Source organism: Saimiri boliviensis, chromosome 13 (assembly GCF_048565385.1).
Source record: "Saimiri boliviensis isolate mSaiBol1 chromosome 13, mSaiBol1.pri, whole genome shotgun sequence".
In the NCBI taxonomy this organism is placed as follows: Eukaryota; Metazoa; Chordata; class Mammalia; order Primates; family Cebidae; genus Saimiri; species Saimiri boliviensis.
In genome coordinates this window covers 93,929,992-93,955,495 of record NC_133461.1, presented here as the reverse complement: position 1 = coordinate 93,955,495, position 25,504 = coordinate 93,929,992, and the positions used below count along the sequence as shown (strand labels likewise).

The window sequence follows — 25,504 nt, the reverse complement described above, 5'->3', positions numbered from 1 at the left end:
GTTTGAAATAGCCCTGTCTCCTCCAAATTTTGTAATGTTCTGCTCCATTTGAGAAGCTGATCATCTGATACCATGTTGTATATAGCCTGGCCTTTACATATTTCAGAATCGGTTTCAGATTTTTCAAAACCTTTCAGAAATTTATTTGAGGTTGAGCTAGTACCAGTCCACACTCCCACCTGGACATCCTACCCCTGGTGGTGAATTTCTGCAGCCCCAGAGCTTAGCTTTGGTATTAAAATTTGAATTTTAATTGTTCCCCAACTATCTGTATTCCATCCTTTAATTCCAGAGAGACCTTACCAATTGAGGAGTTAAAATAACATCTATATTATATAGATAGTTTGGTTTACTGCTTTTTTGAGAATAAAGGCCAAAGATACACTTGGATATAGAAAATATGCCCAAAGTAACAATTCTTGCAGCTAGCAAATGTCATTTACTGGGAAGGAAAAAAATGAATAATCTCCTCAAAATTCCAAACACATTCTGTTACTACTTTTTAAAATCCTTTTGATAGCTTTTCATCATCCTTAAAAACGCCTCTCATCATCCTTCATAAATATATTTCACAGCTCCTCCTACCTGTGGTCTTACTGGTTTTGTTTTGGTTGCCCCTGCTTGCCTTTTACCCCCCCATCACAGGGCCTTTGCACAGGCCGCTGTTCCTTCTTTTTTTCCTGTTCATTCTTCAGGTCCTATCTCATTTTCTAATGTCCTCAGGGAAGCTTTCCCAGACTTCCTTAAGGCCAGGCCCATTCTGAGTGCTGTTAGAGACTTCCAGAGTGCAATACCTTGTGATTCTCTTCCATTGTATTACTGTTTTTACATTTGTTTGGTGAATTATTTGATTATTAATTATTGATTAAATAATGTCTGTCTCAATGTCAGCTAAGTGCCAATAGCATTGGAGTCCTAAAAGTATGTGACAGCTCCCTGTCCTTGACGTGGCAGAAGTGAGGTATGCATCCTTCTGTTCAGAGTGCTATTCTTTTCCATGCAGTAACATCACTACAAAGCAAGTGAATCTTCCAGAGAACGATCAGGAGCAGGAATCTCTCTGGTTTTGCTTCATATTTGATTCTTCATGCTTGGCATAGTGAGCGAGGGAAATTAAAGTGTTGAACAGAATCTAACCAGATGTTTTGTCTTTTGCACTATAGCAGTTACTCTTACATTGTACGAAATGTTCACCATTTTTTGGTGAAACTAAATATGGCTTGACATTATTAAGGACTGATAGAAATTCGTGAGTGACCCAGACTACCAAGCAAACTAATCAAAGAAATGAAAAAGGAAATGGTGATTTTAGAGGACTTTAGAAAAATGAAAATGAGACAGCAAAATGTGGCTCTCTGTCTCTGTTCAAATAATCTTTTTTGAAAAAAAATGCAAGTAGGGTCATGTACTTTGATTGGCATTGTTTTTTACTTAGAGAATAATTTGTCTTTGATGTGAAGCACAAGGGCAGGGATCTCTGATAGTTTTATTCCCTCCTAGCTTCAATGACTGGCATGTATTAGGCACTTAGGGAATATTTGTTGAGTTGACACTAGATGTTAGAGCTAATTATGGACAGGCTTATTGGATTAGCTTTTGAAACAGAGTATTTTCTCAGCACTCACCCTCTCATATACAATTATTGGTTTACTCATCTTGATGAACAGCTTTTGGGGGTGTGAAATAGCATTTCTGTATTTGCATTTTGTTTTTATTTTAGGCTAGAATTAAGAATACCTTCTTATAGCACAGAATGAAGAGTTTATAATACCTCAGGTATATAGGGTAGGTTTTTCTGCTCTCCAGAAGGCCCTGTAGCTTCACGATTTTGTGTTTCTTCTCCATATAATAGTTGGAAAGGTCTGAGCTGACTGTGGCATCGTCAGCTACACAGAGTTAAGTGTATGAACACACAGAGGCTGTCTTTGCTCTGCATTGTTTATACTTCTAAATAGCAAATCTAATGCATGAATCTGGCCTAAAACATCTTACCCGACTGATCTTGTTAATGAGGGCAAAAATGATGTTTTTTTCAAGTTTAAAACTGTTTCACTTACACGGGTGTTCCCCCCACCTTAAGAATGTTATTTAATTTGAAATGTAAGAAGGTACTATTTAAAGATTTTTTTCCCTATCCTGTTGCTTTGTATGTTTGAGGAACAGATGGAACCAAAAGCATATTATGCTCCAGGAAGATTGAAGGCTGCTAGAGCGAGGTGATGTGTCCTCATAGGTTGTACGAATCATAGGATTTTTTTTTTACTTCTAACCTCCAGTTCTTATAGTGATTGTTCATTAAGGCTGATTTAGTATACATTCTAGCGATGCCTTACAGACTAAGGAAATCCATAGCTCCCACTGCTAGAGAAAAATGTTTCAGTTTTGTGTCCAGTTGAGATGGGTAAAGGCAAGCCTTACTGGACCTTTCAGAAAAGGGGCAGGGGAAATAAAGGGAAGGGTGTATGAAACTGGCCCACCAGGCTAGGGTCGAAGGGTAAGGGACCAGAGAATAAGGAAAAGGTAGCCTGGCACTGTAGGCCAAATGTTAATTCCGGGAGAAATGGTCTGAGTCCCATTTAGAAAAGTGGTGGTGTGTCCATCATGGTGGTGGGTTAGTGAGTGACACATGGCAAGAGGGTTCTGGTGCAGACTCAGATGTTGGGCGGTGGAGCCTGCATCAGGCCTCATGTGGCTAGAGCATCTGGAGGATCTGAATCTCATCCTGGGTATAGTGTGTTAGAAGAACCTAGGCTGCCACCATCTGCTGGGGTTCAAAATAGATCGCTAGACTAGAAAAATATCAGCAGGGAATGCCTGGAAGAAGACAGGAAAGATAAAGCAGTATGTTTTTATCTAATGTATCTGTTTACCCTTGTGATTATTTATGTGTTTATGGATTCTTAACAACAGTAGTAGCTATCATTCTCTGAAAGATTCATTTGCTTTGTAGTCATGTTACTTCATGGAAAAAAAAATAGCACTCAGAGAACAGAAGGATGTGTACCTCCCTCCTGCCATGTCAAGGACAGGAAGCTGTCACATTCTTTCCAGGACTCCAAGACGAGTTCCTACGTTATTGGTACAGTTGATTTTTTCCATGTCTCCTTTTCATGGTTCTTATGAGTGGCCGACCTCCATTTCACTTCTAGAGTCAGTTGCCCAGCCTTGAACTTTCCACTTCAATATAACTTTTCAAGCCTTAATGTAATCTGAAAAAATTCCATCTCTCGGCTTTGGAGCCCCCCTCCCTCTGTCTCTGCATAGGAGGTTTTTCTTTCTGTCTTCCCCCTTTTTTGTTGCCTATTAAATTCCCTGCTCCTTAAAACCATACACACACACAAACACACACACACACACACACACACAGATGTGCGTTCATGGAATATTTAGCTTTCAAGAAATAAATAGCATAGAAGGGAAATAAAAAAACAAAACAAAAAACAAACAAAAAAAACCCCTCTGTGTTGGTAATTAAGAAGCCTGGGCACAAGACTGAGTTTTGTCACTGCATAGTTACAAGCTCCTGGGCAAGTCACTTTGTTTCTGTGTCTCAGGAGTCATCTATAGGATACAGAGATTGAAGATGATTATTTTTGAGGTCCCTTCCAGCTCTAATAATAAGTCCAAATGAATGGTCCAGAAAGAATTATTAGCCTCTTTATAACAGCAGCACTAGCCTCTTGAATATGTTGGGCCACGTGACAAACATGGACAGAAAGTCTTGGCGAGCCCCTGCCCTCTCCCAAATCAGCCTTCTGTCACTTTACTCTGTTTCAGTACAAGCAAATAATAATCTGAGGAAACTAGCGACCGCCATGAGAGCCTTCTGAATTAACTGAATGTTACAACTGCCATTCTGTTGTGAAAATAAGCTGAGGCTGAGTTCCTCTTCACACCTCAGGCCTCTCTTCCCTCACCAGCCCTTCTTGGTATCCTGCTAATTGTACCTCTAGACAATTGGTATTTTTAATTCATTTCCACTTTAGCTTCTCTCCAGAGTTCATAGCTCAGTCTTCAGCTTTTCCTACTAATGATTCCGTGATAATCTTCTTAGCAAAGAGGGAAGCATCTACCTGGTGTTGCTTGATACTCTCCTGTCAATCTCACTTGGGATCTGAAAGCCTTTCAGTTCATTGATACCCTGAAGATATTCATCATTGTAATCATGGCAATAGAATTTCTGGTTTCCTCTACCTCCCACCCATGACTGAATATGAGCTGCTCAAAGTTATGGGTCTGATGGTATCAATGTTGTGCATCCCCAGCACCTGGTACCTAGTAGACACACCAAAAAACTACATTGAGTTATTTCTCTGGTACTCTGTTGAGAGGTTGAGAGAGTTTGTCTGATGACCATTAACTAGGTCACCTGTTAGAAGCCTTTCAGGGCATATCTACCACATGGCTTCCTTAGAGAAAGCATCAGAAGGTGAAGTGCCAGTTTCCAGCCTTCCTCTTCATTAGTTTGCTTCATTAAATTTTTCCTGCAATTTTGATTTGTTGTGGAAGTCACCTTCACTTTCTGCTAAAGCTTTTATGGAAAGTTATTTTCTACCTTTAAGCAGCTGCTTCTCTCCAGGAAGCCTGCTTTTATTTTATGGCAAGCCGACCGGACTGTCTCAGTGACAGGCTGGCTCATGTCTATAAACAGTCAAGGCCTCAGAGCCAGATGGGGCAGGACAGGGTCATCCAATATGTCTTTGAAGCGATTATTTCATATTGAATCTAGTTGTGAACCCCACATGTACCTAATACTATGATTGTGGGCATTGAGAGATAATGTAGGAGAAGAAAATAAGACTTGTTCAGAAAACAATTGGAAAACCATACTGCAACGTTAAGATGTGATGAACTGGCAGGCATATTGTTCACTGCATCATTATTTATTGTAGCAAAAGACTGCAGACTAAATGTCCAATAATAAGACCCTGGTAAATATTCCACCTGCTGGAATACTATGATGCTATTAACAAGAGTAACATGGCTTTGTGTGTGATAATGTAACATGATCTTGATAAGGGATAAAAGAGCAAGAAATAGCAAAGCCAGGCCCAGTGGCTCAAACCCACAATCCCAACACTTTGGGAGGCTGAGGCAGGAGGATCACTTGAGCCCATGAGTTTGAGACTGGCCTGAGCAGTATAGAAAGACTCTATTTCTACCAAAAAAAAAAAAATGGTCTGACTTGGTAGTGCCAGGTCCATGCCTGTAGTCCTAGCTACTCAGGAAGCCGAGGTGCAAGGATCACCTGAGTCCAGGATCTTTGCTCATAGCCACAGTGAGCTATGATGGCATCACTATACTCCAGCCTGAGTGACAGAACAGGACCCTATCTCTAAAATTAAAAGAAAAATAGCAAAAATAGGCCAGGCATGGTGGCTCAAGCCTGTAATCTCAGCACTTTGGGAGGCCAAGGAGGGTGGATCACCTGAGGTCAGGAGTTCAAGACCAGCCTGGCCAAAATGACTTAACCCTATCTCTACTAAAAAACATAAAAATTTGCCAGCCACGGTGATGGGTGCCTATAATCCCAGGTACTCAGGAGGCTGAGGCAGGGAGAATTGCTTGAACCTAGGAGGTGGAGGTTGCAGTCAGCCAAGATCATGGCACTGCACTCCAGCCTGGGTGGTGGAGAGAGACTCTAACTAAAAAAATAAAAATAAAAAATTAGCAAAAATATATATCATGCTTCCATTCATAATCCATGAGAAGAAAATAGATGGGCAGGCATGCACACACACACACACACACACACACAGGCATGTGGATAGATTATCATCATCTCTGGAAGGATGCATAAGAAACTGGGATCAGTTCCTGTTTCTGGGCAGAGGGTCTGGGCAGGAAACTGGTATGGGAAGGAAACAAATTTCACTGCATGCTTTTTTGCATAGTTGGGGGAAAAGTTCATTCTATATTTACTGTATTTATTTTCTCAGAAAAATTAAAATCTGCTAAATTTTCTTTTTTTTTTTTTAAACAAGGTCTCATTCTGTCACCAAGGCTGGAATACAGTTGTCTGATCACAGCTCACTTCAACCTGAACCTCCTGGGCTCAGATGATCTCACTCCAGCCTCTTGAGTAGCAAAGACTACAGGTGGTCACCATCTTGCCAGGCTATTTTTTGTATTGTTTGTAGAGATGGGTTTTTCACTGTGTTGCCCAGTCTGGTCTTGGACTCTTGGACTCACGTGATCTGCCTGCCTTGGCCTCCCAATGTGCTGGGATTACAGGCCTGGGCCACCACATCACGTAGCTCATGCCTGTAATGCCAGCATTTTGGGAGGCCGAGGCAGGTGGATCATGAAGTCAGGGATTCGAGACCAGCCTGACTAACATGGTGAAACCCTGTCTCTACTAAAAATACAAAAGTTAGCCAGGTGTGGTAGAGTATGCCTGTAGTCCGAGCTACTTGGGAGGCTGAGGCAGGAGAATTGCTTGAACCTGGGAGGTGGAGATTGCATTGAGCCAAGATTGCACCACTGCCCTCTAGCCTCGGTGACAGAGGAAGACTCTGTCTCCAAAAAGAAAGTGGTATGACATAAAAGCCGATGGAAAACTTCTTTATTTGAAAGGTGGTCGTTGAGCTCCTGCTCTTTATCAGGTACTGTTGTGGACTATGACATGCAGATAATTTCAGACAGCTACAAGTACCCTAAAATCACGGAAGTGGAGGTTTTGGTGGAGAATGAATGACTAGGGGTGGAGCAGGGCTGTTGTGTAAGGAAGGATGGTCACAGAAGGTCCCTTTGAAAAAAGATACGAAGCTGACTTCTGAATGGTGAGAAGCCAGCTAAGCAGGGAATCAGGATGGGGCAACAGAGTTCCAGGCAGAAGGACAGCAGATGGAGTGTCATTTGGGAAAGCTTCAGAAGGGCGGCAAGCTTGCGTTCCATGCATGGGCTGAGTGGAAGCTAAAGTCCCACACAATCACCTGGAATGAAGAGTAAGGCCTGCCTGACAAAGTTAGGAGGAGTGAGAAGTGGTAGGGATGAAGTTTACATCAGTAGGATGAGGCATGAGCCCCAAGGGCCTCTGGATGCTGGGGTCTGGCCAGCTTTTTCAGGTACCTCTTGAGACACACTCAGATATGTTGCATGAGTCATCTACTGTGAAGCCTGAGACTGCTAGTGGCATTCTAGGGGTTCTCTTCACTCCGTCCACATACAAATGTGTGTTCTGAAACAGAGAATGAAAGGCAGGAGCAGAAGACAGCTTTCTCCCCGTGACTTGCAGAGAGGCTTATTACAGGTTTTAAAAGGACTGGGCAATGCAGATAGCTGTAGTGTGAGGGAGACAGTGTGGCTCCGTGTATACTTCATGTGAGAATGTGAATGCATGCTCTGTGATCGTGTCCTGAACTGACTTTCCGCATCTGTAAAGTGGTGATTGCAGTATTACCTCCACCCACTTCACAGAATTGTCAAGTTGAGAAACAAAAAAAGAGAACTAGTGGCTTCTGTTAAGTATTAGGTGTTAAACAGGTTGTCGAAAGTGGTTATTGGTGGGGACAGTACAGGAGTAACGTCAGCTGAGCAGTCTTTGAGTAAACACAGTGTCCTTCTGCTAAATTCCCAGAAGTGATGTGTATCAAATTCCATTTCTATACATCCTAGTATGTGGTTTCAGTTGTTGTTGTTGTTGTTTTTAATCTAACTGTTTTGGTGGACACAAGAAATAAAGTTCATCAGAAGATATTTTGTAACTCATCATTATGATGACTGGCAAATATCCAAAGGATGTGTTCCTTTTAAGCCAGTGCTATCTTTATCCCCACACTGAGGCAGGCTTTCATGTCTTTTACACGGGACTTTTTGAATTTTTATCTTGATTATGCTATTCGTTTCTTACTTTGTTCCACCTCAGGCTTACTTTTGTTAACTGAAGATCTTCACCCACAGAATAATCATCTGCTTAAGTTAGAACTGTGTTTATTCCAAATGATCAATTTTATTGTACTGCTACAGCACACCACTTTATGTCTTTGGAACATGCTTTGTAAATTACTAACTTTACAGAATTTTTCTTAATTCTAAGAAAGTTATTTACTAGCTTCAGTTTCCTAAGAAGAGAGGAAAGTGTACCTCAAAGGACAGTAGAGCCCCAAGATCTTCCGAAACCTATAATATATTATTCTTTTAGATGATAAAATTTTACCAATATTAATGTCTTTGTCTTCCTTATAGCACAGTAGAAGTACCAACTACTTGCTGGGCACAGTGGCTCAGGCGTAATCCTAGCACTTTGGGAGGCCAAGAGGGGTAGATCACCTGAGGTCAGGAGTTCAAGACCAGCCTGGCCAACATGGTGAAACCCTATGTAGACAAAAATACAAAAAGTTAGCCAAACATGATGGCAGGTGCCTTTAATCCCTGCTACTCAGGAGGCTGAGATGAGAGAATCGCTTGAACCTGGGAGGCGGAGGTTGCAGTGAGCCAAGATTGCACCATTGCATTAGAGCCTGGGTGACAGAGCAACACTATCTCAAAAAAAAAAAAAAGTACCAGTGCTTTAGAAATAGGAGATGGAAAGTAAATAAAATCTAAAGGAGGTGGACAGAAAGCCCCTGTTATGAGGGTACAACAGAACCCAAGGCTCAAACATCACCCTTTCCTGGGCCTGTTGACAGTAGAGGGAAGCAATTACCTTACCTTAAAACATAACTTTAGTCATTATGATTTAATAATTACTTTAAAACATTTTAATTACCTCAAATAATGCTCAAGAACATCAGTACATTGCAAAATTTGAACAACACATTGTAAAAAAAAAAAAGCGTATAAATTTTTGAGTTATAAAGGAAAAGTTTAGATCTGAGGGGTGGGATGAATTGAAGCTGACCTTTTTTTCCAGATTGGTCTTTATGAAATATGTTTAAGTTTTGTTATTTATACTAACACGAAAGCCTCCTTTAATTGGAGAAGATGCTAATGTGGTGGCTGAGCCTCTACCTCTGGGATGCCAGATAAGTGAGGCATTGCAATCCTGAGTCTCGTGCTCAAAACTCACTTACTATATCAGGAGCTAAAATGGTCTTGTTTTCTAGTAATCTCCAGTTTGTGATTCGTACTCAGAGGCTTGCACATTGCTGTGTTCACTGAGAGAACGTTTATGGCTTTTGGAAAAGGTACTTGCTCCTTTTTGTCTGGAGTTAGCTTTATTGGTCTCACTCTGAGCCATCTTGAAAGTTAACATGTGCTAACCCCCCAGTCATTTTGTCAGTCTCCTAGAGAGGTAACAGAACATCTTTATTCTGGATTTGCCATACAGTCACATAATTTCTGTTTAAATAATATCTGGCTGTCATAGTCTAAGGTCACAAGACACATTTAAATCTTCAGAATGGCAACACAATTTGAATTGCTGTCAAACAGTATGTGGCCTGAAACAGGAAGGAAAGGAAAATTATTGATCATTGACATGTCTTTGTGTCTCGCATTGTTTCACTAACCTGTAATTAATTGAGCCTTTTGACGTCCATCCATATTTTTTTTTCCTCCTTTTGGAAATTCAGCTCCGTTCCTACCCCACATGGTGCCTTGCAGATTACTTGAGACTGTTATTTGTGGTATCTTTTTTTTGTTGTTGACATTAATGAGCTTACTGCACAATATCACAAGAGAAATAATGTTGCCATTTGGAATGTTAATGAATTGCTTGCCTGGCCAATTGCCATTTGTTCCAGTATGTGAATATGGTTGGATGTGTGTGTGTGTGTGTGTGTGTGGAAAAGAGAGACGAGTAGCAGGGGTGGATTGCATTTTTTTCCTCTTTGCAGCCAGTGACGTGAGCTGTGCCTGGAACAATCAGACTCGCTGCAAACAGGGTAGTTGAAGATGCTGGGGGAAGCAGCCTGGTGCTTCTTAAGCTAACGCGGATCACAGCGCTCAGGAGCTGCTCAGGCACAACCCCACAGAGTTCCTCCAGCGTGAGAGCCTTGGAACGGTTGGAAAGTGCCTTTTTATTTCTCCAAACCCCTTCCTTAGTTGACCTTCGAAAATGATTGGTGTGAATAGTGTTCAGAGTGCCAGCAAGGTACGAGTGAGGACCTCAGGTTCGGTGAAATACTCCCGGGAGGATTCTATCCGGCGGCAGTCTCACAGGTCAAAGTCCATGAAAATTTCCAACTCCTCAGAGTTTTCTGCTAAGGAGAACAAGGTAAAGATATACCACTTCAATCTTATTGACAGCTGTGTGGCAAGGCAACAGAATTGGATAGTCTTTGGCAGTGTCTGATGTGTAGCGATCGACTGAGAAAGTAACGAGGAGTATAAAATGGCTCTAAGGGAATCAGGTGCGATCAGGTGAAAGGGACGGGACCTGAACTCCAGATACAGAGTGGCGTGGGTCAGTTTTGTAAAGAGCCAGATTGTGGAGGAGATGGGTGAAAGCAGTGGTCAAAATGAGATGACTGTGGGAAACTGTTGTTTGGCACATCGATCTTTTTTTTGGTCTCAGAAAGGTTGCCTTGACAAATGATTTTTCAGAGGAGGATATTTTTAGAACATCAGGAATATAGAGTTGTTGTATCTCTATATTCATAATTGTGTATGATTTTATCTTTCAGTTGCTTCCTTTTGCCTTTCCTCTTCTGGTCTCCCCTCAACCCCCAATCTGTGGAGCTGATGTACAAGTCTGACCTGGTCCTATTATACTACATTCATGTCAGGTTCAGAGTTGTTATCCCCAGGTATATTTAATGAAGAGAAATTTCTTCTTTCATGTTTCTTACACATATATGTGCTGATGCTATGCTGCCATCAAACCACTTGTGGTTTTGCAGCTGTCTTGAAGATAATATAATCTTTGTTCGTGTGAAATGTGAAGGGAGTGATTACGTAGTGAAGTGGGCATTTACTACATGCAACATATTCTTGAGATTCTTCCCACCACCATCTGTGTGAGCAGGGTACTCAGAAACACTCCCACTCCACAGGTTTAAAAATGGAATAATAGAATCATAGGATCACAGAACTCTAGGGCTGGAGATGGAGATGATTATAACAGAGATTCATGTGTTTGATAATGTGCAGAGAGAGCCTCAGGAGGTGGATCTCAGTGTCATTTCAGCCTTCTCGGGGTTATATCCAGACCCACTGAGAGTGACATCAGGCTTTCTCCCTCAAACCATTTCCCACTGCCCTCCTCCCCTGTTACCTCCCTGTCCCCTGTGTGACATAACATTATTGAGAGACTTTGGCAATAACAGTTTCCCCTCAAAATATGGCAGGGGACAGGTGGCAAAATCTTAGTGTGACTTTAAGAAATATGTTGGCTTCCTCTTCACCCCCTTACTTTATGACGTAGTAGAGTCTGACCCCATCCTTCATTAGCAAATTGTCCGGCTCCAATAAGTCTTCCAATGTGGCTTTTTCCTCCTCACTGTTTTTTAAAAGGCATTATCTTTTAGAGAGAAATGTGTCTTCAAAGCCCTTTAATGTGACCTGTATAGGGGTGTGTTGACTTCTACTGAAACTGTTATGAGACCGCCTGTGGTGTGATGACTATGATCTCCTGCTGAACTAGACCTAAATGGTTTATTATATTCTTAAATACATGTGAGCATGTATGTGATTATCAACATGGCTATAAAATTGGCTTCTATAAAGAACACTAAGAGAGATCTCTGGATTTTGTTTTGTATGTTTTAATTTGGATTATACCCATAGTATGCAGTCAGAGGCTATGGGGAATTAAGAGCTCATCCTCCATAACTCTGTTGTAGTCCTACTACCTGTCCTTATGAAAACTTAAGCATTAGTGGGTTCACCCATAATTATGGTTGTATAGTATAATACTGGAATCTAGCATAAAAGATTCTCTACTATCCTCTGTGTTTGTCACACAGTACAGGTACTCTTATATGACATGTATCTGTGCAAGAGAAGGCCAAGCACTTTTTAAAAAATATTCCAAACACTGCAGGAGTTAACAGTATGAAAGACCACTAGTAGAACTGTCGTCAGTAGGCCGTCACATGGTATCTTGGAGGTAATAGTTTTTAAGAGATCATTAGTATTTTTTTAAGGCATATGTGGTCTCTAAGTTCCGGGATATGTATTCAGTGATATATCCAAGTTCCCAATATCTCACAAGAGATTTTTTAAATTATCTAGTTGCTTAAAATTGAACACCAGAGCTAAGAGAAAATCATTAGAACAGGAAATTAGATCAGAGTGGCCCTAATCATTTACTAGCCATTTATGTTCCCTAAATGAAATAAACTGAATAATATGATAGGCTCGTACCCTAAATTAATGAACATAATTATACTATAATAGACGTGTAAAATGTTGATTTAAGTGTCACTTCTCCCATTTTTATCCACAGTTACACATGTTACTCCAATTTTAATCAGAATTTTCATTCAAATTACTTATACAGTAGTATTTTTTAGCTCTTAAATCAATGTTTCTTCTTTTTTTTTTTAAACAGAGACAGTGTCTCACGATGTTGCCCAGGTTGGTCTCAAACTCCTGGCTCATTCAGTCCTTCCACCTCTGCCTTTCAAAATGCTGGGATTACAGTTATGAGCTACTGCATGAGCTGGTGTTTCTTCTTGCTAATCATGTAAACAGCATTTTTTATTATCTGGCTTTTTTATCCAAAATTCAGGATGTCTAATCTGATGATTACAAGTCCCCCCTTGCCACCTCACTCCACCCCGTCACCTTGTCTTCCCAACCTGTAAAAAATAAGATACCATTAACTCATGGTTTGCTCCTGGGATTTAATATTATCTTTCTAGAACTCTGGCTCTTTCTAGAATAGGTGTAATAATTACTTCTCCTTGTCAGAGTTGGAATTACTTGTTTTGGATTCTTTGAAACTTTCATCTTTGATGTTTCTAGCTTGTTTTCTTGGCCATTAAATACATAATGATTTATTCAAATATTGATTATCTGTGTTCCACACTTGTTCTCTGATTTATTCCTTTTTAAAAAATTCGTTTGAAAAAATTGTTAAAGAATTGTTGAAAGAACTAGAAGTTTTGCCTTTGATTTTAGTGAAATATCTTAAATGCTTTTCTTGATTTAATTATTTTAAATTAAGAACATTGAATTTTCCAATCCTTTGTGACTCATATTGACATCGTCTGAAGAATAATATTTAGCCTACCAAAATTCAGCCTATGGGTGTTATTTTTTTTTTAAACTCGATTCTCTGTATATACTTTTTTTCTTTATTCTATGTTTAAATCTTATTATTTCCTCTAAAGAGAATGTGACTTTTTCTAGATAGTAATGTTTGTATCAAACTCTGAGACAGGTAATATGGGCAGGATGCAAATATGAATATGTTTTGGAAGTGAAAGTATGTGTTTTGTGGAGACTGGCATTCATTATTACAATGTATTAATTAAGTCTGACTGGGTTCAACTGCTCATTGGGTGTCTGGTATTGGAAGAGTTACCAGCAAGGCTTCTGGCCATGAGGGGGCAGTGCAGACCTTCCTGCTGTCAGATCCAGCTGGTTACTCTGCCTTGGTCAGAAGTAATATTTTAGAATCAATTAGATCCTAATTGATCTCTAATTTAGAAACAGTTTCTTAAAAGTAGAATACAACCAGCCCTGGGTATCCAGATACCTGCAGGATTTTAAAACCCGCGAATATGGAGGGCCAGCTGTACTCCAGAATTCGGATTGTGCAGTATTAGAAAATGTTGATTTAAGCCTCACTTCTTCCAGACATTTCCACGGTCCTCCTCTGAGTCTAAGTATTTGTCAAATATAAATTATTTTGGTATTGATTAATTTTTAAGGTTTAAAACATAAATCTATAAAATTTCATGTTGATAATATCACTTTTTTCTTCCCCATCTCTTGCCAAACTGATATCATTTAAATGGAGGGGAGTCACAACCTCTTTTTGTTTCTTCATGTTGTCGTAGGTGAATATCGCATGAGTGGATAAATATAACATGGGTGGCTGAATCCTCAAGGTATTTTTTGAGCAATAAGCATGATGCTAGAGATTAGATCAAGAATTCTCTAGTTAATATTGTTGATTCAAGTGAACTGTTTAAAGCTATTATTCAATAATATAGCAAATAAATCCATTTCTGTGGCAGCAAAATTTCAGGAACTTCCAGTAAACTACTGGTACTTTGAGTGGTGCATAGTGAAACATGGCCTGTTGGTTTCTCGGTTAGGATGCTGCATCCTGGTGGTCTACCCTGGTTTTGCTTTCTAAGTAGTAGTGTGCACCTAGGCAAATCACTTCGCCTCCCCAAAACTCATCCCTAAAATGCAGGGGTTTGATAAAATTATACCTTTGTTCTGAGCAATGTTAATTTTAAAAATCTTGCAGAGGTTGGTGGGGTCATTTCCTCTGTGAAAGAAACCTTAGAGACTGAGCTAGATTTAACAAAGGTGAGTTTTCTGTGTCTTCTGAATAAACCTCTTCCTATATTAGGAGATGTTAACCATAAACATGTTAAAGGAAAATGGAAGTCCTTTGCTCCAAAACTCTTCTAAGTGCCTAATCCGTTGCTTTTTAAGAACCTGTTGCCATAATATTGAAAGGCACCCTCAAGTCTAGTCTCTTCATTCTGCATAGGCTTTGCTTGCTGTTTCCTTTGCACTGTTAGATAAATGCTAATCATTGCTCCCTCTGTGAATTAAGGCTATACACAAAGGAACCTGAAGAAATCATTACAATGGTCCTTTGCAACCTCAAGTTTTGGTGGCAGGCTTACAGATTGTTGTCATTTCTTCCTAGATCACTTATGTTCTTTAGACTAAAGCTATAGCCTGGGGAGGATATTCTGGTCAAACAGGACATATATATCTGCCTATTTGAAAATGGAGAAAATTCTTAGCCATAATTTGAAAATTTTCCTACAAATGTCTCTATATATTTTTGTTACTCTTGAGGGAGAACATTTTTCACCTCATAAATTCATCCTTTAGCTGAATCGACTTTGTTAAAAGAAAACCTTAAGCACATATAATTTTCAAGTTCACTTGAGCATTCAGGAATGCATAAATCAGGGTTGTACCAGAAGGGACTGGCACTCTGATGAGAGATACGAGAGGGAAAACTCTTACTTAGTATTTGAAGAAGCAAGACAAACAGTTTAGATGGCTAGAAGTTAGTTGATAGAAAGAATGATATGCAGAGAGAAAGAAAACAATTGTTTTAAAAGAAGTTGGTGGTTTCTGATTGGTATATTTTCCAGTTTCCATTTACTGTTTACATTGGGCTATGATTTGTTCATGTAAAAATTTAAAATGCCAGAGCTACCTCAGTCTAATGAGCTCCCAAGTAGAGTTTTTTTAAACAACTTAAAGGATTAGGTCAAAATATCAACATCCTCCTGCATTAGTTCTGATCCTGGCATGTGAAAGAATTAGGGAAGAGGTGTTTTTAACAAAGTAAATCTGAAAGTGCAAAGATAAAAACAATTTTATCTCCAGAAGTCCATTTTACTTTTTTGGCTCGCCTATCTTTACACTGTACTACTTCTTGTGTTGCAAGAAGTTAAACTTTTCTTCTAGGTATAATTCTGCCAGACTAACAATTGTGATGTTTTAATGTGATCCTTAGCCAAAGGAGGTCTTAAAAGGGAGGTCGTTCTACACGTTATCATTATCCATATCATTTTTATTATCGATAGTTGTTTATTCCTCTTAAGTAGAAGACTGGCGTCAGACTTGGCCCATAATAAAAACTTTCACTACCTACACAATATTGCTGTGTCTCCCAGGCTGGAGTACAGTGACGTGACCCAGGTTCACTGCAACCTCCGCCTCCTGGGTTCAAGTGATTCTCGTGCACCATCACACCCAGCTTTTTTTTTTTTTTAATTATTTTTAATAGAGATGGGGTTTCGCCACGTTGGCCAGGCTGGTCTTGAATTCCTGGCCTCATGTGATCTGACCTCCTCTGCTTCCAAAAGCACTGGAATTACAAGCATGAGCCACTGTGCTGACCTTCTTTTATTTTTGTTAGGAAAGCTAGCAACGCGACACTGGTTTTTGTTATTTGTTTGAGCTACCCACCATGCACCAACTCTTAATTTCCCTCCTTCCCCCAGTTCCTTTGTGTCTGTGAATTTCTCATATGCTACTGGTACTTTCATGTAAATTAATGTCCTTTTTAAGGATGTTGAAATCATTATTTAGAAGTAAATATTGAACAAACTATGCTCCTGATAGAGTGATATTTCTTGACCCTTGAATATAATTAAAAGCAGATCTTCACTGTCACTATTTACCCATGTTCACTTAAGTAAAGAAAGTGTAGGTGATGTGTTTGGTTTGACTGTCTCTATTACCGACCACAGGCTCTTTGGCTTCCCATGTAATGGAAATTAACATGGAGCCAAGCAGATTTCCCAGACAAAGCTCTTAAATCGGGGCTTGTGGTCAAGCGCAAGGGAGACAGTGGAGGTGAGGCACGGGATCCTCTGACTCTGCAGGGGGCAGCGGAGGGGAAGCTGGGCCAGGCAAAGTACAAAAGAGGGCTAGGGTATGCAGGTCAGCATATCTAGTTGTAATAGTGATCTTGAGTGATGGGCTACTTGGTCTGGCCAGCAGCAGCAAGGCTATAAATCAACTGTTGGTCATTTCCTACCCAGGGTAAGACACTCCACAATTCTGGTTTCCTGTTAAATCCTCCTAAGGCCAGTTTCTAGAATTCTCTAAGTAAAAGATGTGTTTATACATTATGAGAGCAGAGAAGAATGGCTATTTTCTTTGTGTGACTAAATCCTCAGGGTCAGCAATGAGGTATAGGTGTGGATTTTGTGAAGAAAAGAAGAAAAAAATATGTGAAGAAGAAGCTGCGTCCCACTCCTCTTCTGCATCATCTCTAAATAACTCCCAATGTCATACTGCACTCTTGCTCCGCTACACTTATGAGTAGACTGTATTTGAACACTTTGTTCTGGGGAAGGTGTACTAAAGCAGGTGTTTGAGAAATTCCATGCAGTACTGGAACATTGTAGAGAAAATGCTGGTCCATGCTGTCACTCCTGGCAAGCTTAGTGTAATATCCTTTTCAGAATCCAGGAAAAAGAAAAATCTATGCAATAATGACAGGAATTGAGAGAGAGAAAAAAAATTATATATATATATATATACTTGCATTTTAAAGATAGTCACTGCTGAAGATCAGGGAGTTTCGTAGCATCATGATAACCTGTGGTTAACGATCATGAGTGTCTGTGTGGGAATATGTATGGTGACAAGATATTCTGCAACCTTTTGTTAGATCATGCCTGGTTTAAGAGTTTGGGGATTGCATTCAGCTTAGAGTCTAATAGGAGATTTTTTGGAAAACATTTTTTATTTGCTCATCTATAGTGAAGCAGAGACCAGGAGTATCTGAGCAAGATGGCTTCCTGCTCATTAATTTATCATATTAATTTATGAGGGAAGTTACTCTTCTATCATTATTTTTTTTTTTTTGAAATGGAGTCTTGCTCTGTCACCCAGGCTAGAGTGCAATGGCATCATCTCAGCTCACTGTAACCTCTGCCTCCTGGGTTCAGGTGATTCTCCTGCCTCAGCCTCCCAAGTAGCTGGGATTACAGGTGCCTGCCACCACGCCTGGCTAATTTTTGTATTTTTAGTAAAGATGAGGTTTCACCATCTTGGCCAGGCTGGTCTTAAAACTCCTGACCTTGTGATCCACCCGCCTTGGCCTCCCAAAGTGCTGGGAGTACAGTCATGAGCCACCACACCCAGCCTCTATCATTAATCTTAATTATGATTTTTAAGCTTTGCCTTAACTACCATTCAAGCAGATTATTTTTTCATTTCTTTTTTTTTAAAATCCAGTCTGCCATATTCTGATGGTAACTTTAGTATACCTGTTTGGGCACATAGATCACCTGATTTCAGTGGAATTTGTTTTTCTAGGTAGATTCTTTGAAATGCTTCATGTCAAAATTTTTCCGAATTGGCCGGCTGAGGCTCTAGCCCTACCCTGAGTCCCCTTATGATAGGCCATTGACTGTAGACTGCAGTTAAGTTTTACAACATGAAATGCCACCCAAGGCACTGGAGACATTGGTGTACTTATTATTGCCACATTAAAATTTGGTGCCAGTAAATAAATAAGATTATGTAGCTATCCTAAACAGTCTAATCACCTTGCACTCAGCTGCAGTTTAGTGGAGTCAGTATCAGCTCTACTACTCAAAAATCCATTGGTGAGGTGTTTACAGGAAGCAGTAAGACCCTCTCTAAATCCTGGTGCCGCATTGGCTCATGACAAGGGAATGAATCCCGGTTGAGTTTTTCATTAGTTTTCTTCTACGATCTCCTAGCATAATTAAATCTAAAGAGTTGGGGTCCTACCTAACTAGACATACAAAAACAGGAAAGTACTCTGAGAGAAGCAGCTCTTTACTGTCACTCAGAGGGACAGATAAAGTATCAGCAGATTTAGATAGATTTATGATACTTTTCTTTGTTGTTTTATTCTTTTTTTTTTTTTAATTGGATACAGGGTGTCATTCTGTCACCCAAGCTGGTGTGCAGTAGTGAGATCATAGCTCATTGGAGCCTTGAAATCCTGGCCTCATGTAATCCTCATGCCTCAGCCTCCTGAGTATCTAGGACTACAGGCACATGTCACCACTCCTGGCTAATATTTTCATTTTTTGTAGTGACAGAGGACTTAGAGTGTTGCCCAGTCTGTTCTTGAACACCCGACCTCACGTGCTTCTCCCACCTCTGTCTCCCAAAGTGCTGGAATTACAGATGTGAGACACTACATTCGGCCACGCTTCTCTTTCTTAATACACCTTCTTAAAAACAGGTAAACTAGAAAGGCCATTTGGAATCTCTTAGTATGGTTGGGCACTGTTGTGAGGAGCATTTGTGTGCCTCATCAACCCCCTGCTGTGATCTCTTAGACTGTGATTCAGTGGTGTTTAGATAGAACAGAAAACTTAACTCTTAAATTAGAGTTTAGATAACAGTGTGCTTTTATCTTTACACCCACCTAAACTCCACTAAAATGGCAGTAGGACTCATAGACCTTCAAGGACACGAAGAATGAGAGAGGATGTTCTCAAGATGTTAACGAACTCTGAAAGATGGAAAGCAGATAGACCTCTTAACTATCTTAGTTCCACAGAAAAAATTGGACCACGCATATCACGGCTCACTGCATCCTCCACTTCCTGGGCTCAGGCAATCCTCCCGAATACTCAGCTTCCAGAGTAACAGGAGCTACAAGCATGCACCACCATGCCAACTAATTTTTAAATTTTTTTTGTAGAGATAGGGTCTTGCTTTTTTGCCCAGGCTGGTCTTAAACTTCTGGACTGAAGCAATCCTCCTACCTTGGCCTCCCAAATTGTTGGATTTACAGGTATAAGACAGCATGCCCCCCCCCCCACCCACCTTATCATTGTATTTTCTTTCTCTCTGATGAGTTTAATCCAGAGGTTTTGGACCCAATTGAGGCCACAGTGAGATCCCTAGGCTCAGTTGAGGCCGACAGTGAGATCCCCACATTGAAAAAAGCAGGACTAAGTGAAAAGTATAAATGTTTCACAGCAGGGAGTCTCTTCCTGCTCTACTTTCTCATAGACTTTTTCTCAGTTACTTAAAGAAGTGAAAGAGAAGACATGGTATCCAATAGACAGGAAATTTAAGAGCAGAGAGGGAAAAGGAATCCCCAGGACAATGGTAAAGGAAACCCTGTGATAACAGCTGTGCAGGAGATAGAAACCAACCAGGTTAGAGGACTGGGAGCAGAGACAATGCCAAGAGATATGCTTCCAACCATGGCACTGATGGAATGCCTGCTGGAGGGTGTGAAGTTGAAGTAGAGATGTAGAGTCATAAGAAAAATAAGTATACAACAACAAAATAAGATGATGATTAACTCCTGGGAAATCAAAAATCTTATAGAAATTGGAAACATAGCCTCGTGTACTGCCCACGAATGATATCTATATAGTCATAATAATATGGGGATTGAAAATTTGTGAACCTCCAAATTGTGATTGTGGTATGATTTTAATAGAAGTATTGAACTGAGAAGAAAGAGAAGGGCAGGGTGCGTGTGTGTGTGTGTGTGTGTGTGTGTGTGTGTGTGTGTGTGTGTATGTTAAGAAAACTAAATGAATGTTCTCTTTCCGGAGTTCTGCAATTGAAAGTCAATAGTTCATACTGAAAATAGAAAAACCAAAAAGGGGTTGACAGTGGTTGCTTTTGAGCAACAAGAATCAGAGGTGAAGTTAAAAGATTATATTTTATTACCTTTTAGTAAATTTTGATTATATAAATGATATACATATATTACCTTGAGAAAATTTTTTTAATGAATCAGAAGGACTATAGACAGCATATATAGGTACATATGAGACTTGAATACTTTTCAGTGACTAGAATGGCTTATCTTAATTAACTTTGTGTTTAACAAATGCCAGACAATAGAGACTACTTTTTTTTCTTTTTTGAGACAGAGTCTTGCTCTGTTGCCTAGACTGGAGTGCAGTGGCATGATCTCAGCTCGCTACAACCTCTGCTTTCCAGGTTCAAGCAATTCTCCTGCCTCAGCCTCCCCAGTTGCTAGGACTACAGGCACGAACCACCAGACCCAACTAATTTTTGTATTTTTGGTAGCGATGGGATTTCACCATATTGGCCAGAATGGTCTCAATCTCCTGACCTCATGACCTCATGATCTGCCCGCTTTGGCCTCCCAAAGTGCTGGGATTACAGGTGTGAGCCACCGCACTTGGCCTGATTATATGAATGATACACATATGTTGCCTTGAGAAAAATTTTTAAATGAATCAGAAGGAATATAGAAAGCATATATGAAACTTGAATAATTTCTAGTGACTAGAATAGCTTGTTTATCTTAATTAACTTTTTGTTTATCAAATGCCAGATAATAGAGACGACTTTTTAAGAAAAGCAAAAGGCTGAATCTTTCCAAGACTTGATACTCTTGCAGTTCTCAGACTAGAGCATGTTCTACTGCTAGTTGCTGTCTGAATTTGTCTGTAGAGAAATAACAGTGAAAGACTAATCCTTTCTCGAGAAACAGTTCTCTATTCTGAGGTTGTCCATGTAACTTATTTTTATGCAACAATAGTGATAGTAGTTAGTGCTTTGTTTCTTAAAAAAATTTCTTTCTTTACTTAGCAAAATAAAAAACTGGCAATTCTGTTTAGTTCCCTAAAATTTCTTTTGAAAATTTTCTTGTTTATGAAATTTGAAGCCTGCTATCTATCCACTGGGTGAGATTATTTAATTTGTCTGTATTGATTGCTTTGGGTAAAACCTATTTCCATTTGGTTTGTCTTCATTGCTTTGTCTAATGCATGGAAATGACAGGGAACAAATGCCAGGCCTGGCATTCTCTCTAAATGTCAAAGTGCCCCAGGGATTTTTTTTTTTACAAGCCATTTATTTATAAGGGTTCTGCTTGTTACTCAGTAAAGTTTTTTTTTTTTTTTTTTAACTGTGCATGTTAACTTTATCATGTCCATAATCATTAAATATAATTGATCATTTTTCTTGTGTATTTAAAAAATATTGCATATTTTGCAAGATCACTTTAAATTTCTGTTTTCCTTACATTTTCAAATTGTGATGCATTTTTTATTATGGTACATGCCCGCTACTTTCCAACAATTAAGGCTTACCAACAAGAGGGACATAACAACAAATTACAGCAAGTACATTGCCGTGTCTTCACTGAAGATACTGGTTATGGTTATATATATATATATATATACACGTATATATATATATATATATATATATATTTTTTTTTTGAGACAGAGTTTCACTCTTGTTACCCAGGCTGGAGTGTAATGACACGATCTCGGCTCACCGCAACCTCTGCCTCCTGAGTTCAGGCAATTCTCCTGCCTCAACCTCCTGAGTAGCTGGGATTACAGACACGCGCCACCATGCCCAGCTAATGTTTTGTATTTCTAGTCGAGACGGGGTTTCACCATGTTGACCAGGATGGTCTCGATTTCCTGACCTCGTGATCCACCTGCCTCAGCCTCCCAAAGTGCTGGGATTACAGGCTTGAGCCACCGCGCCCGGCTTATATTTTTTTAATTGACATAGCTTAGCTTTATAACTAGGCAAGTTTTTGATAAATTAATAAATTACACATTCAGAGGATCAGGGTATAAAAGTTAAAAACAAAATCTAGAGTGAACACAATGACTTTTCGAATCATGGTGCTTCCACAGGAGAATAGTTACATATGCTGAAGAACACTTTGAAAGTTAACATTTAATTCATTTTATAAGGAAGAAGGTGATTCACTGAGCAAGATGATATACCTTTTAGTAATTTTCGATTATATAAATGATATACATATATTGCCCTGAGAAAAAAATTTTAATGAATTAGAAAGAATATGGACAGCATATATACATGCATATGAGACTAGAATAGCTTATTTATCTTAATTAACTCTGTGTTTAACAAATGCCAGATAATAGACTGAGACTGTAACACCATAACCTCTTTCCAAGCTATTAGGCTGTAAGGATTTCTGCATTAAAGCACCTCCTCGTATTGTTTTTTTAATGATTATTTTTAATATCTACATGGGATTAAAGAAAGATGAGGGTACTTTCATGATGTATGTTGCTAGCTTTCCATCTGTATGTCAGTGAGTTCAGTGAGAATACCTTTTATTCGTGGAATACATATACCTTCTGGAGAGGATTTTGAAATAGTCATGGCAAGTCTATGTTGGGAAGGACGTGAAAAGAGTGTAAAGTCGTGAATGAAAATATGGGCTCTAGCGTGAGACAGTCATATATTTGAGTTGTTGCTGGTGTAGGGTTGCCAGATTTCACAAGTTAAAATACAGAACACTCAGGTAAATTTTAATTTTGGATAATTTTTAGTGTGTTTCATGTAAAATATGGGGCATCCTTATGCTAAAAATGTTACTCATTATGTATCTGAAGTTCAAATTTAACTGAGCATCTTGCATTTGATCTGGTAACTTTCACCCTCCACCAAGTAACAATCTGTCTAACCTCCAGCTCCTAGATCAACAATGTTGGGTAACCCTACTTACTTCCTAGGGCATAGAGGCAGATGTGAATCCAGGTCTGCTGCTTTCTAATTTGTTGTGTGTGGTTTTTTTGTTTTTGTTTTTGTTTTTTGTGATGGAGTCTTACTTTGTCCCCCAGGCTGGAGTTCATGTGATCTCAGCTCACTGCAACCTCCGCCTCCCAGGTTCAAGTGATTACCCTGCCTCAGCCTCCCAAGTATCTGGGATTACAGGCATACGCCACCAATTTTTGCATTTTTAGTAGAGGCAGGGTTTTACCCTGGCTAATTTTTGCATTTTCAGTAGAGGCAGGGTTTTACCATATTGACCAGGCTGGTCTCGAACTCCTGACCTCAAGAGTCCACCCGCCTTTACCTCCCAAAGTGCTGGAAATACAGGTGTGAGCATACCATGCCCAGCCCCTAGTTCATTGTTCTTTTTTCCTCTCTTTGGCTGCCTCCCATCATAATTGTGTTACACAGCATTATCCTTGCCTTCTCAACAACTGAAACACTTGCTGTGATCAAGACAATTTATGAAGCATTATAGAGACTAAAGGGAGATGGAAGACTTGATCTCATCTGCAACAAGCATAAAATCTAGTGTCATCTCTATTTTTCATTGAAGAAGCAATGTGTACACTGTGTCATCAACATTCAAAGTATCTAGAAGGGTATACATTGAAAATTCTCCCCATCCTGCTTCCCGAGTTGCTGTGTCTGGAATCAGTCATTGTCAGTGGTGGTGTTTATCAGCCATGTTCTATTGGTCCCCAGATACATACTCACATTTTCCCCCACAAAATGGAAACATACCATAACAATGTTTTACACCTTACTTTTTTTAACTATATATCTTAATGTATTTACTTCCTTTTTCTTCACTTAAATAACTTTAAATATTCACGAATAACAATATATTTCTGGTGCTACTGTTGAAACTGTTCGTCGTACCGAATTTTTTATTTGTGCTTGAGATATTTGAAAATGGTCCACCCTTCTCCTGTAATTTAGAAAAACAGCCTGATCTGTACCAAATCCGCCAATGCCTGCCATCACCCCAGTCAAGTTACCTCATCTCTCACCCAAATTCCACCTGTCTCACTGCTATTTCCCTTTCCCTCTTCCAATCATTTCTCCACATGTGAATCACGACAGGTCACTCTCCTGCTTAAAATCCTTTAGTGGTTGCCTGGCCTGCACAGAATAAACCCCTAACTTTTCTGACGTAAAATGCCCTTCAGGGTCTGCGTCCCCATTTGCCCTTGTCTCACACCACAGCTCACTGCTGGGCCTTCGTGCTGCAGCCGCACCAGCCTCAATCAGGTTTCTCAGAGCTGCCCGCTTAGTGGTACACAGGAGCTGCTTAACTCTCTCCCCACAGCTTTTCATGACTGATCCTGGTCACTCACTTTTCCTTGCCAAGAGGCCTTCTCTGATCATCAAGGCTACTCTTTCCAGTGACCTTATTTTAATTACCTTATAATAATTATCTAGTAACCTACCAAAAAGTGACAGAATTATCATCATCTGTTTGTTTTCTTATTTATTGTCTGCTTCCACCCAACTGAACCCTAAGTTCTATGTCTGTTGTTCACCACCGGATTCCTGTTACCTAAATAGGTATCTGGCAGTTAGTAACTGTTTGACTGAATATATAAGTGAATAAATGAATGGTTTGGGGAGTTTTATTTGTGCTATTTTAAGTGTTACAAACATGAATCAGTCTTCTAGTTATTATAAAATACTTTACTGTGTTAATATTTATACCATATGCTATACTATTACAGTATTTCCCCTTGATCTGCAGTTTCAGTCACTCATGGTTTCACTTAACTGCCATCAAACATTGTCCAAAAATATTAAAAGGAAAATTTTAGAGAAAAAACATTTCCTAAGTTTTAAATCTCATGCCATCTTATGTAGCATGATGAAATCTGACTGTCCTCCATCCCACATGGGACGTGAATCCTTCCTTTGTCCAGTGCCTCCACATTGTCAATGCTCCCTGCCCTCCATGACTTACTAGCCAGCTAGGTTATCAGATTGGCTGCCGCAGTATCACAGTGCTTGTCTTCAGGTCACCCTTATATTACTTCATAATGGCCACAAAGTGCAAGAGTAGTGATGTAGGCATATGTTATCATTGTTCTATTTTATTAGTTATTGTTAATTTCTTTCTGTCCCTAACTTACAAATTAAACATTGCCATAAGCATGTATGTCTAGGAAAAAAAAAAACATATATAGGATTTGGTACCATTTATGGTTTCATGTTCCACTGGAATTCTTGGAACATACTCCTCCAAGGATCAGGGACAACTGTATCAGAAAAAGTATATTCTAATTAGTGTCTAGTAGTTACAAAAAAATTTCCCTTGATATATCAGAATTTGTTATGATAAAATATTTGTTGTAGTCATTGTAAAATAGAGTAATACAATGAGGATGAATTAAGCAAGGTATGCCATATAGGTAGATGGAGCAGACAAGTTATA

General features: G+C 39.5%; 1 protein-coding gene across 10 annotated transcripts in view; it reads left to right on the top strand.

Moving 5' to 3' along the window:
• PSD3 (pleckstrin and Sec7 domain containing 3) overlaps positions 1-25,504 on the top strand; it is a 682,522-nt gene that overhangs the window by 528,000 nt on the left and 129,018 nt on the right. The window contains exon 1 of one of the 10 annotated variants that reach the window (XM_010346107.3): positions 6,296-10,159. The exons of the other annotated variants lie outside the window; for them this stretch is intronic. Coding sequence (XP_010344409.1) covers positions 10,001-10,159 — 159 coding nt within the window. The 5' untranslated portion in view covers positions 6,296-10,000. Of the gene's footprint in view, positions 1-6,295; positions 10,160-25,504 lie in introns of those variants that run through there. 10 annotated transcript variants of the gene reach the window in all.